Source organism: Echiichthys vipera, assembly GCF_963691815.1.
Source record: "Echiichthys vipera genome assembly, chromosome: 15".
Classification (NCBI taxonomy): Eukaryota; Metazoa; Chordata; class Actinopteri; order Perciformes; family Trachinidae; genus Echiichthys; species Echiichthys vipera.
In genome coordinates this window covers 29,319,488-29,334,178 of record NC_139840.1, presented here as the reverse complement: position 1 = coordinate 29,334,178, position 14,691 = coordinate 29,319,488, and the positions used below count along the sequence as shown (strand labels likewise).

Genomic DNA, 14,691 nt, shown 5'->3' with positions numbered 1-14,691 from the left:
ATTCATTCGCTCATTCACTCACTCACTCACCGCAGCTCCATCACAGGAAGAATAACTTGCTTCTTAGTTTGTATCAAGATTCTGTAGCTGTAACACTTTGATTGTCTAACTAAACGAGGGACTATTAAATATCAAGTCTAAAAACTGTCTTAACATAATATTTAAGTAAAGTTAATCAACAGGGCTCACAGATTTGTGTCGGAATATCTGCTGTTCTGTCTTTGTATTCTTTAATGTCATAACAAATCATTTTTTAGTGCTCACAGAATATTAAACTGCTGAACATACTGTGAAGCTAAATAACTGAACCTGTGTGACAATGCTGCTGCTTATAAAACATAAAACACTTTAATATGTGGCCAATAGGTCTATAATAATGTATGCAGTATTTTAATTGTCTGTTCATTTTCTCGACAATCGCTGTATAGCACTAGACGAGTTTCCAAAAGTACAAATACGTATTCATCTCCCTTTTCACAAATAAACAGACATTGATTGATAATCATTTGTCAATCTTAATTTAAAATTATAATAATAATAATAATTCCCCAATAACAATGAAGTTGGGACATTGTGTGAAATGTAAATACAAGCGGAATACAATGATTTGCAAATCCTTTTCAACCTACACTGGAGATCAAAACTACAGAACAAAGTATTAATACTGGATTCATTCTGAAATATTGTTATTTTTTATTGTTTAGAAAGTGATAGAAAATCAGCTGTGGCCATACCACTGCTGTACTAGCATGTTTTTTTTTTTTAATAACTAAGGTACAAACCTTAATTTTACCTTAAACATTGATCAAAATTAGAGAACAGTAACCATTGTGTCAGAAGAGAAGATTTCAACAATGTTTTCTTATATAGGATTCAAAAATGAATTCTGACTTCCACAGTTCACTAACTGGAGTGGGTTTCCTAAACATTACTTCATTCATTCATTCATCTTGAACCGCTTGTCCCTGTCGGGGTCGCGGGGGGTTGGAGCCGCTGACATCGGGTGTGAGGCGGGGTACACCCTGGACAGGACGCTAGTCTATTGCAGGGCACATAGAGACGAACAGAGACAGACAACCATTCACACCTACGGGCGATTTTACAGAGATTCTCTATGGGGTTTAGATCTGGACTCTGGTCTGGTTTTCATTGTTGCAATATTCTCAGCTTCAAGGAACTGTTTAACCAGTGTGACAGGCGACATTGACTTTATGAAAATTGCAGCTGATAGGGAGACAATTGCAGTTAAGGTATTGCATGTTGCTGAAGGAGGTTCACATAAACATCTGTATTCACCCTGCCATGTAGCTGTACAAGAGGCCCTACTCCTGCTGCAGACAACATCTCCCAAACCAGGACACTTCGTCCTCCAAATTTAACGGACTTTTTTTACACACTTTGGGTTCAGTCTTTCCCCAGTCCTACGCCCAACATAATGTTTCCCATCAGACCCAAATAAACTGAACGTCCTCTCATCACTGAAGTCACTCTGGACCAGTTCTCCTCTGTCCACACAACATGCTCCTTAGCAAAGGCAAGTCTTGCCTTTTTATTCTTTCTGCTGATGAGAGATTTGGTCACTGCAGAGTGGGCTTTCAGTCCAAATTGTCTTAAAAGATGACAGTTTGCAGAGACAGATCCTTGCCCTGTTCAGCACTGAACTGGAGACCAACTCCAGCTGCAGTGTTGAACTGATTCCCCACTGAGAGTCTTCTCATAATCCTGTCCTCTCGTGCACTTGTTTTACGTGGACGACCGGCCTTTTTGAGGACTACTTAATTGACTTAAATTAATCTGTGTCTTTGTGAAATTTCAATATTCTTGAAATCACAGACTTGGAACGCACAACCTCTCTTGCAATAAACCTGGCTTTAGCTGACAATAATTAGCGTGTATTTCGGTTTTTCGGTTGTATTAACGGTTTAACGGCGTTAGCCAGCAGATGGTGGTAGCACCGGCAAGCTAACACTTTTCATAATTATGTAATTCAACACACGCCAATTTAAGGTTAACCTCACACAAAGACGCGCACGAGATGTCTAAAGTAATGCATGATGGGAAGGAATGACATTCTGCTTGTGGCGTTAGTGCTTCTAAAACCATTTAAAAAAAAAGGTTGTGCAGAAGTCCAAAATCTTGAGTCTGAGTTGATTCTCAAGTCTCCTGGTGGCAAGTCCAAGTCAAGTCTCAAGTCACATATTTGTGTGACCTAGTGCAACTTGAGTCCGAGTCTGAAACTCGAGTCCCCATCTCTGGTACTAGACTGGCCTGCCTGCAGTTCATACCTGTCTCCCATTGAAGATGTGTGGTTCATTATGAAGCACAAAATAGGACAATGGGAACCCTGGACGGTTGAGCAACTAAAGTTGTATATCAAGCAAGAATGGGAAAGAATTCCACCTACAACACTTCAACAATTAGTGTCCTCAGTTCCCAAACACTTATTGAGTGTTGTGAATTGGAAAGGTGATGCAACAGTGGTAAACATGCCCCCGTCCCGGCTTTTTTGGAACATGTTACAGGCATCAAATTCTAAATGAGTGAATATTTGCAAAAAACAAAACAAAACAAAGTTTATCAGTTTGCACATTAAATGTCTCATCTATGCCGTGTATTCAATTGAATATAGGTTGAAAAGGATTTGCGAATCACTGCATTCTGTTCATTTACATATTGTCCCAACTTTGGAATTGGGGTTGTTATAATAATAATAATAATAGAACTAAATAATCATTAACCAAAAAACTGCAGTAATGAGTGCGTTTATTGATACACGCTGGCAACTTGACAATCATAAATCATACCTGAAAGTCAAGTACTTTTTACATTTTATCCAATTACACATTTAATGCAGTTCTTTGACGGTTTTGGTATTAGTTATGTGCTGCCATACAACACTCTGTTCCCTCTTCTTTTATCTAATACCAACATGAACCTGCAGGGGAAGTGTGAGTATGATTCAATTAAATTTTATTTATAGTGTCGAATCATAACAAAAGTTATCTCAGGACACTTTACAGAGTAGGTAAAGACCACACTCAATGACTTATTTATGATTTACATAGACCCAACAATTCCTCTGTAGAGTACGGTGGCAACTAAAACCTTCCCTATAACAGGCAGGAACGTCAGACATGATGAATGTGTGTGGTACCTTCTGGTGTGGGTTCAGCTTCAGGAGTCTCCACTGGGGCAGTGACGTCTTCACTATAGGACTGGATGACGACAGCCTTATCTTTCAGCCCTACATGAGATGAACGCACATGTTGCTGGCAGGAAGCACAATGTACATGTACATAGACAGGGGGTGGACGTGTGTGTGTGTGTGTGTGTGTGTGTGTACCGTGCCCTTGATCACACTGGAAACTATCTGCCCAGCTGTAATGACTAGGGTTTTTAAATGTGTCATGAACACATTTACATGAAGCAACATTTACTATTAAAGCATGTAGAAGGCATGGGGTTTATTTTGCTGACTGACTGAAATTAGATATCTTCGTTTTATGAAATTAGATATCGTCGTTTTATGATTGGTCTAAGGGGACAAACATTTGTGTTACATTTCAACAGAAATTAATTTTGTTTATTAAGAAAATGTATTTTCAAATTAATTACCATTAATATAATGTGCTTAAAAGTTATTTCTGTTATTCCAAGACCTGTGACCCATTTAATAAAGTGTAGGTCTAAATTTGATGCTGGTCTGAGGCTATAAAGATTCATAGTATGTTCTCCATTTCTGTACTTCTTGTCAGCATGCACTCTGGGCTGATGATTGGCTTTCACATTAAAAGAGAGGAAAAGAAGCACAGAGAAGGATTAAGAAACTTTATTGACAAATAAACACATATGACAGGGGAACACACATTTTGCCACGTGGAGAAACAGTGGAGAAACTGGTGGATCAGATATCCTAATGTTTTCAATCCAGTCAACTGGAAACATGATCATCAACACTACATCACACTTGATATCTGATGTCTTTCAGTGTTCGCACACCTGCAATTTTAAAATCAGATCCTTTTTCATTACTCCCCTCCATCCCAATCTTAGTCAAGTCTTCCCTCAACCTTTGAAGCTGAAGAAGGTAAAAGCAAAAATACAAAAAAACAAAACAGATTTGGAATCACAGTGAGACCTCTTCCTGCAGTTTTCCCTCTCCCCCTCTCTGTTGTGAGCCATTAGGAACGTTCCCTCTTTGTAATTACCTGTGATTGGCTAAAGTCTCCTGTCATGGCTAGATTTTAAGCCTAAAAACAGAGCCAAGAGGAGGTGCGGAAGTCTATTTTCTCATGGAGCGCATGCCCAATAGCTCCAAAAATGTAGTGGCTTCCTCAGCTTTAACTTAAAGTACAGAAAAAAAAAATGTAGGCTGTACCAACATCTATACCAGTGACTCCCAACGGGTTGGTTCACAACCTGTAAGTAGCAAATTTCCAGTATAGCACCTGGTGTTTGGTGGTGTCCGCTCACTATGTAGCCTTTTTTTTTAAGTCATTGCCGTACGTCAAGAGTCTCAATTTTTTTTAGCCTTGAAGTAGCTCATTAGTTCCAGAGCATGGCCAAGAGTACCGTAATTATGACACATGATATTTCACACATAGCAAGCCTGTCAAGCTAGAAATGTCCCTTTTTCTTTAATCCGCTCAACAAAGCAACTGTTCTGTGCTACAATACATTTTCATTTATTGGGTTAAAAAGTCTCAACGGTTATAATTTTGCAAAATAATTTTCAGTAATGGATTAATTATTGGATGTGTGATATGGGGTATCATTTGAAATCTTTGAGATATGCCAATAGAATACCAGAATTGTGGTAGACGCCAAACATTTTTCAATTATCAACTTCAATTTCAACTTGTTCAACAAATTCCACTTTCACCTTTATTTAACAAAAGCCAAACATCTATTCTACTAAAAACTGTTTCAAACGTTTGTTCTAAATCAGGAGTTAAAGAAAGATAAGAATAATAAGTAACACGATTCTGAATGTGACTCAACCTTTGATGGCAGCTTTCAGCACTTTTTTAATACTTGCAGAGACACATTTTGGTCAGTACCAAAATAGGTTGCTACCCCAGCCTAACATTGAAATGGCTAACACTAGCTTCATGTGGGATTATTCCTCTAAAACCTTGCCATCTTCATTTACTTTCCTGCCTCTGTCGGATTTCTCTGCTTTGCTTGTCTTTCTTTTTTCTCTGACAGACTTTCCCTCTCCCCACCTCTTCCCCTGTGCCTTCTTTCCCTCTACCTTTTTCTCTGACTTCTCCTCTCCTGTCTTTTTCTTCTCCCCTTCCTTCTCCTTACTCTCTTCCTTTTTCTCATCCAGTTGTTTTGCTTTTTCCTTCCTTAGTTTCACCAAAGCCTTCTCCATCTCTTCTTTTTCTATCTTCTCCTCTTCCTCTTGCAGCCTGGTGGCCACTCTTTCCTTGACTCTGGCTGTTATTCCCTTCCTACCTAGCTCCAGCTCTTTCTCCTCCTCCTCTTTGACCAGGAGCTGTCTGACCTCAGCCAGAGCCATCTTCGCGAGCTTCTTGGCCTCCATGCGTTCGTGGATGATGGCCAGCTGCTGCTTTAGAGCCTCCCGAAGCTTCCAGCCAACATCCTTGATTGGAGGGATTTCTGGGATGGATGAAACACTGGTGTTTCACTGCTCATAAAATGACTTCTTACAGGCTGAAGCCATGCTCAAATGCACGCCGTTATTGGAAATCACCAAACATCAGGCAGGCGTGCAATGTCTGTAAATGAATTAGAACTATAGGCCAGTTCCATGCCATACTCCTCTTATGTTCTCCTATAGGCAATGTGTAGACTTTGTAGACACACTGGCATGTTCCTCAATACTTTACATCAGGCCGGAAAGACCGCACCACTGTTTTATTTTTATTGAAGATTTATAGCTGTGTGCGGACAGGTGAGCAGGCGTGTTTCTCATGCTTTTCAAGATAATGCACAGGTCTGTCACTCATTCAGGCGTGCAGAGATTTTCTTCAATATATTCTCTTAGTCTAAAATGGTGTAAAACAGCATTTAACAGGATTCACACCAGTTCCCTAAAATTTCCAAAATGAAGGTATTCAAGTCAAACCTGTGTAGTGTACTAATCAAGCGATGAACTAGGCCAAGCAAATCACTGAAAAACAACCCTTTCAAAATAGGTTATTAACTCATTCATAATAAACCTGGGTTGGATCAGTTGGATCTAAGAACACAATGAGTTGTTAGTTGTCTAGCTGACCCACACCGCTTCATGCACAGGGCTGCATGACAATACCTTTCTTATCTCCTCCCCTAGCTTCATCTCCAGATTTTTCATCTGATGTTGCACACAAAGAAGACAGAGTTACAACACAGCGTTCTTTTACAGGTTAGACCTTTGTCGTTGGTACACACCATGAAGTGATCAATCCATCAACACAATTATTTATCGTTCCAACAGCAGTTGTACTTAATGCAAAGGCTATTTACAAAGCTCCATACTATCAAGTAGGGATGGTATGAGTAGTTAATTCCGAGATCGAGTGATCGCATCAGTTCCTCGAGGGCCAATCGAGTACTTATTTTTTCAAATCTATTTTTAGCAGCCAACACATGCAATGATGCACAGCAATACAGCCTACTCAACACCTGATGCTTATTCTCAATCAAAACAATCAGAGTTCCCCTATAAGCATTTATTTTTCACAACCACAACTTTGAAACATTGTTTCCTGCCAAAAACGTGATTAAATCCTTGTTCTAAGAATGTTAATGATCAGTCTCACTGTGCAGAAGGTCATATAAGAGAAAGGGATCACTCACACCCATCCCTACTATCAAGTCCTCTAGTATTGCTGCATGAAGCTAACCTCGGCCTCAAGCTGAAGCGGACTACACTGACATTTTGTAGCAGAAGGGCACTGCTGCTATATAAACTTAACTTGGCAAAGAATGCGACATAGAACTCAAGTTCAGCTGAGCACAATTGGACTTAAGCCTGTTACCAACCCTTTGTCAGGAGACATACTGACTTTTCATCACAGGAAAAGTATCAATATTATCAAGTGTCCCAGTAAGACAAGACAGTGAGCCAACATGCATAATACCAGGAATCTAGAGCTAGTTCACCCAAATGGATTTCAGTCATTTTAATGTTATCAGTCACACCTTTGCTGAGTGTCAAAAAGGCCTACAGTACACAGTGCTGATAGTGGATTAAAAGACCAATTCTGAGCCGCAGAAGCTTACAGACACATAATGCTATGTTGTCTCCACGCTCACAAGCAGCACAGTCATCTACTCTTATGGACATAGGGGAGAGAAAAACACAAGTTGTATGAAATTATTACTGAAGTTCTATTGTAAGACAAATATTGACTACAGTATTTGTATAAATTGAAAAATGTTTCTGTAGTGATCCCCAACTGAAGGCCAAAGTTAACCCCCTGTCGAGCTACCTGCCAAACCGTGATGTGCAAAGCAAACTATGGTTCATAGACAGGACGAAGCTAGCGGCCACCTAAGCCTAGAGACGCTGCTCTCATTCCTGCCAGATACTTAGTTCCTCTGGTTCCAGCTGTCTTCCTCCCTCTCTTCCTCAACCTAGGCACACTGGGACTTCAGGCTGGACTGGGAACACAGTGAGAATATTTGCACAAGCATTATCCCTGACAGTCGTTAGCCTGAGTAAATATTATAAGTCCACAAATATCGTCCCAGTAAACTAGCGCCATATGGAGGAAATGCTGTTGGAGACCTTCAATCCTCAAACACCATTATGTGCAGTACTATTGTAATGACTGTTGAATTGTAAAATTCCTCATGTTTTCCTCAAAGGAGACAAAAATGAATAAACAACTCAGTAGTGAATAGTTTTCTACCTTTTTTCTCAAATAAGTTGGCTTAAAGATACCATAAAGACTTTTGCAAACACATGTAGCTTTCAATATATATTAAATGTGTATATTTTATAATACATAGTTTAATGGTTTTTGTGATTATCCAAGTAATATGTACATCAATGGAGGTCAGGGAAGTAAAGACATATATAATCACCACAGGAAATGAATGATTTGATTGTTGACATGGTACCAACCTTGTAGCCATATTAAGGGATGGATTTTATGTTATTGCAGCACACAACACCATATCTACCTAGGCCACATTTTATCAAAAGGAATGCATCCGATTTACCGTTCGCTTTATGTCAGTATGCAAAAATAGAGGACCTCAGGAGTCTAAGTTTAGACCAAATAAAGAGATATTAGATATACGTTAATGTTAGGAGCACCGTGGTAGCAGAATTGTTACAGTGCATACCATGAAACTGCAACATCTGAGACCAGCCTTGGGACCTTTATAAACAATGCAAGGACATCTGGTAATAAAACCAGTAATAGCCTGAAAATCCCTCAGTTCTACTGCCTGACTTGTGACCTGAAAAAAAGAGGACTCTCACCAGTAATGTTAAGTAGCAGTGGAGTTGTGCATGTTCTATATATTCTAGTGTTAGTTTTTGTGCATCAATAGCAACATGTAGATTCATTCTTTTAAAAAGTCAAAGCTGGAGTCACGCCACCTCAGAGCAGGAGAAGCCTGTTCCTAAAACAGGTGTCAACCGTGCATTCACAACAGTCCGTTGCAAACCTATTAACATAGAACACACACCCTTTGTCACATGCACAAAACAATACAAATAGTTGGTTTCAGTCATCTCACCTCCTCCATTCAAACCTCTGAATCACTTGACTCAGCCCTCTTTGACTTCTAACCAATCACACCATTCTACTGTAGCACACTCATTTCTTATCTTTGACCTGAACACAAACAAATTATAATGGCTACAATCTGGTCATGATTGGATTTTAACCGTGCATAGTCTCAAACCTTAACCTTGGATTAAACAAACACGTTGGCTTCAAAGCTGACAACTACTGTACTGCGGGCAGAGTTGTAGTGCTATATTTTTTACTATAGGAGCGCACTTATGAAACAGGTACATGTGTGCACGCGCATTATTAAAACGGTACACATTTTCTAAGGTTGTGTAACCTACTGTGACAAGTCTACATAGAACTCATGAGTCAAGTGTATAAAACCCTTAACACAACGGGGTCTTTTTTGTTTGATTCATTTGCACCTTAATGTATTTAGAACTGTTGTTTTTCCTCATGAATACTTTCACACAGAACGTGAATATTACACAGCGAAAAAGTGACATTTTTTTTTTAGATCAAGGTCGATTTTGGGGCTTTTGCACCGGGAATAAAGACCCTCACCCTGTTGTGGCCCTCACAACTGACTGTTGGACTTCCTTGACTGCAGAAAGCTACATCATAGTACCATGCCACTACATTGAACTGGACTGGCAGGTAATGTCAGCAGTCCTACTCACAGAGAGCATGCAGTGAGTGTATTCTTCTATTCAGGAATAATTTTTTTATGTGGCTGTTACTAATGTTTCCAATGTTGCGGATGAGAGAATGCCCAATTTATTTTCATGTTAAGTAGCCTATGTAATATTTTGATATTTTATATTCAGAATGTTTGATATGCTACCAGAATGTTATTCCCTCAAGTGAGTGATTAAGAAATATGTTTTGCTTTTTTTTCTTTATATCATCAGGAAGATATATTTTTATGTTAAGTATAGACCTTTTCAAAGCTGTAAACATTAATATTCTAAATGTGTCCAAGTTTGATTCCTGTTGCAGTGAATGTGAACGACATCAGCTGACAGGAAGTTAACAAGGACCAAGGCTGTTGCCTAGTAATGGAATGCCATTAAAAAAGGTCTATAGTTAACCTTTTCAGAGGGAAATTCAGCTTCTCAGAAGAATTGACGCATATCAATAAATCGATCGATAAGATGAAACAGCTATCAATTAATTAATTACTCCATAATTTCCATCCCTAGATCAGACTGAAAACTATTTTATTACTTTTACCTAGTCAAAAGGCAGCCTAGATAGCTTCACTTCTTCCGTTCTTACCTTTCACAATAAAAGCTCTAGACACACACTACGGAGTTAAGTGTTTACCAGAGGGAACTTAATTAATTTAGAGCATTTCACTAAAAGGAAACAAATAATTACAGTAGCTCAGTTTTAGCTTTTCTTGCTGTGGCTTGCTGACTGTGTTCAGAAATAACAGGAGGCAATGCTTTTATTTTGTCCTCTGGCTTAAGTCTCGAGAGCTAACCTCGGTCACTGCACGAATTGAAGAAATGGACCTTTTTCATAGATGACGTTTTGACTTGTCATAGTAAGAAAAGGTAAAACTGTTCAAAAACGGATAAAAAATGAACAGAAAAGGCGCTATACAGAACAACTTGATACAAATCAACATCAAATCTGCAGACTTTTAAACATCAGATCTCTGTCATCTAAAGCTGTATTAGTAAACGATCTGATATCAGATAACCATATTGATTTACTCTGTCTGACTGAAACCTGGCTGTGTTATGAAGAATATGTTGGCCTAAATGAATCCACTCCTCCCAGTCATACCAATACCCATATTCCTCGAGGCAGTGGCCGAGGAGGAGGTGTTGCAGCTATTTATGACTCAGGCCTAATAATTAACCCTAAACCTAAACTAAATTATAACTCATTTGAAAGTCTTGTTCTTTGTCTTTCACATTCAACCTGGAAAACTGTGCAGCCAATTATACTTGTTATAGTGTACCGTGCTCCTGGTCCGTAGTCTGAATTTCTATCTGAATTCTCAGAGTTTCTGTCAAATTTAGTCCTTAAATCTGATAAAGTAATCATCGTAGGAGATTTTAATATTTACGTGGACATTGATAATAATAGCCTTAGTACTGCGAATATCTCTCTATTAGATTTGATTGGTTTTAGTCAGAGTGTACATAAACCTACTCACTGTTTTTAATCACACCCTCGACCTTGTTTTGGCTTATGGTGTGGATATCAATGACTTAATAGTCTTTCCACGGAATACTATTTTATCAGACCATAATTTAATAACTTTTGAATTCGTATTACAGGACTCACCTCTGGGCAAAAGTTTCTACACAAGATGATTATCTGATCATCTGTGCTATAACTAAATTTAAGGAATCGATTCCATCTGCATTTAATTTAATGCCTTATCCTAAAATTCAAGATCCTTCACTAACGTTAGTTTCTCTGAAATTGATCACCTTGTTAACAGTGTTGCAGGCCCAATACGAACAACACTTGACTCTGTTGCTCCTTTAAAAAAGATGATAATGATAAGTTAAGATAAGTTAGCTCCGTGGTATAACTCACAAACCCCTGAATTAAAACGTATTATTATTATAGTATTGCGAAAAATTAGAAAGAAAATGGCGCTCTACTAAATTGGAGGAATCTTGCTTAACTTGGCATGAAAGTCTAAAAATATATAGGAAGGCCCTCCGTAATGCCAGAGTAGCCTATTACTCATCTTTAATAGAGGAGAATAAGAACAATCCTAGATTTCTTTTCAGCACTATAGCCAGGCTGACAGAGAGCCACAGCTCTATTAAGCCATGTATTCCTATAACCCTCAGTAGAAACGACTTCATGACCTTCTTTAATGACAAAAATATAACTATTAGAGATAAAATCAACTCGCTTGGCACCAATTTTTCTTCAAACCCAGGAACCAACTGTACGACCTGATATGTTCTTGGACTGCTTTTCTACAGTCGACCTTAACAAAGTAACATGTACTTTCAGCATCAAAGCCCTCTACTTTTCTCCTAGACTTTATTCCAACTAGGTTTCTTAAAGAAGTGTTACCTAGAGTTAGCACTCCTGTATTAGATATGATTAACATGTCTTTATCAGCAGGTTATGTACCACAGTCTTTTAAAGTAGCTGTAATTAAACCTCTTCGTAAAAAGCCCAGTCTTGATCCTGAGGTACTAGCCAACTATAGACCTATATCCAACCTTCCTTTTCTCTCCAAGATCCTTGAGAAATTAGTCGCCAATCAGCTGTGTGACTTTTTTACATAATAATGACTTATTTGAGGACTTCCAGTCAGGATTTAGAATGAATCATAACACTGAGACAGCACTGGTAAAAATTACTAACGGCCTAATCGCTTCAGACAAAGGACTTGTCTCTGTGCTTGTTTTACTAGATCTTACTGCTGCCTTCGACACTATTGACCATAACATCCTGCTACAGAGGCTGGAGTATCTAATTGGCATTAAAGGAACCGCACTGAGCTGGTTTAGGTCATATTATCAGATAGATCTCAGTTTGTACATGTTAATGATAAATCCTCCATTTACACAAAAGTTAGTCACGGAGTCCCACAGGGTTCTGTCCTTGGACCGATTTTATTCACCTTATATATGCTTCCCTTAGGAAATATTATAAGGAAGCACTCCATAAACTTTCATTGTTATGCTGATGATACACAATTATATTTGTCGATCAAACCAGACGAAACCGATCAGTTAGATAAACTTCAAATGTGCATTAAGTAAAAAAAAAAAGCTGAATGACCTGCAATTTTCTGATGTTAAACTCAGATAAAACTGAAGTCATTGTACTTGGCCCCAAAGGCCTCCGAAACTCAATATCTAAAGACATTGTTAGTTTGGATGTTGTTGTGTTGTCCTCCAGCACCACAGTAAGGAATCTGGGTGTTATTTTTGATGGGATATGTCCCCTCGATTCTCACATAAAACTTACACCAAGGAATGCATATTTTCACCTGCGTAATATTGTGAAAATTAGGAATAATGTGTCTCAGAAAGATGCAGAAAAACTAGTCAGGCTGCTCCAATAAGTCTGTTAAGAGTCTCCAGTTGGTCCAAAATGCTGCAGCTCGTGTACTAACTAAAACAAATTGAAGAGAACATATTTCTCCTGTATTAGCTTCTTTGCACTGGCTACCTGTAAAATCTAGAATAGAATTTAAAATCCTTCTCCTTACCTACAAAGCTCTTATTGGTCAGGCTCCGTATCTTAAAGACCTCATAGTACCGTATAACCCTACTAGATCGCTGCGCTCTGAGAATGCAGGGCTACTCATCATTCCTAGAGTCTCCAAAAGTAGAATGGGAGGTAGAGCCTTCAGCTACCAAGCTCCTCTCCTGTGGAACCAACTCCCAAGTGTTATTCGGAATACAGACACTGTCCCCATATTTAAGAGTCAACTTAATACTTTCCTTTTTGATAAAGCTTACAGCTAGGGCTTACGAGCCCTTAGCAATGTCATTTTTAAGCTGATTTTGTTCTGCTTAATTATGCTGCTATAGGCCTAGTCTGCCGGAGGATAATACTTTTCCAGATACTCTGAGCTTCTCTCCTCTGTCTGTATCATTCATGTCAACATCGTTGTTTGTGCTTTGTCCTCTTGCGGGTCTCGGCTGATCGTGGTGGTGCCTGCTGACGTGGTCCTGCATGATGCTTCCTGCCACTATTGTAATTCATAACCTTAGCTGTGCTTATTTCTACTATTCTGCTGTATTAACTGCCATAACATATAAGTCATATTCACATTACTATAGATATTATTATAGTTACTGGAAGTGTGTCTGTCTTTGTCTTTCTCTGTCCATCTTTTCTCTCTTTCTCTCTCCTTTTCTTCCTCCCCAACCGGTCAAGACAGATGGCCGTCCTCCACCGAGCTGGGTCTGTCTGACGTTCCTGCCTGTAATGCAGGCTTTCGTTGCCACCGTACTCTACGGGGGAATTGTTGGGTGTATGTTTATCATAAATAAGTCATAGAGTGTAGTCTTTACCTAGTTTGTAAAGTGTCCTGAGATAACTTTTGTTATGATTTGGCACTATAAATAGAATTTAATTTAATATACAGAGGGACAGGAAACACACGCTTCACAAAAAGGTGTTGGCTGAGACCCAACTCACAAGTCTGTCTGAGTTGATTTACATGGCTTACAGGCTCAATACACATTTCACACATTAAAAGGTGATTTGATAAGTCAGGCTAGGACTTCTTAGGGGGCTGGTCTGAGCTCTTTTCCCAGTATGACAAAAGGTTAATGGAGTTCCGTCATACTTGGGCTCTTGCACTGTTGAGCCCATAAAGCAGTATTAGAGACATCAACAGACAGAGCTGGCTGCTTCCTGTTTAGCAGTCCAGCGAACTTCAACAGGGACTCAATTTTTAAGAGGAAATGTTGGGTCACTGTAAAACATAAATAAGTTATGAGTGTTGTCTCCACTTTATATGTTAAGTGTTTTGAGATAACTTTGGTTATGATTTGGCACAAAAAAAAAAAAAAATATATATATATATATATATATATATCAGGATATATCAGATATCAACCTGTATCAGGATAGTTTCAAGATAGATATTAACATCTGATTAAGAGGCTTTGATTTCTCATCCTATATGTTAAATGTTCTCTTTATCTTGTCACATATGACCTCTTCAGCTATGTGGACACAGAAAGTATCATTTGCTCTTTAAGGATTCATGTGATGTAGATTTCATTATCTGGCCATGTCAGCAAGAGACTGGCCGCCTGATTACCTTCTTAGTCCAGATATACTCCAGAAGAGTATATCTGGACGCTTGCTTGCGTGCTACATTTGCAACCCCATCAGTCATGGGACATATCTATGAGAGAAGCCAGGTGCTGCTTTATGGGTCCTTATCATTCCTTTGCCAACACGTTTTTATGTAGCTTTCTCGGCATTAAGCTAAGACAACAGAAGAGTTAAAAAGGGACCTTTCTACTCGGACAGGTGT

The 14,691-nt window shown here is 38.8% G+C and overlaps 1 protein-coding gene across 6 annotated transcripts in view; it reads right to left on the bottom strand.

The window, feature by feature from the left end:
• The window catches only part of asph (aspartate beta-hydroxylase), a 74,582-nt gene that overhangs the window by 25,423 nt on the left and 34,468 nt on the right, over positions 1-14,691 (bottom strand). For all 6 annotated transcript variants that reach the window (XM_083928441.1, XM_083928440.1, XM_083928438.1 and 3 more), the window contains one exon: positions 3,155-3,244. In XM_083928441.1, the coding sequence (XP_083784567.1) occupies positions 3,155-3,244 (90 nt within the window). The remainder of the gene's footprint in view (positions 1-3,154; positions 3,245-14,691) is intronic.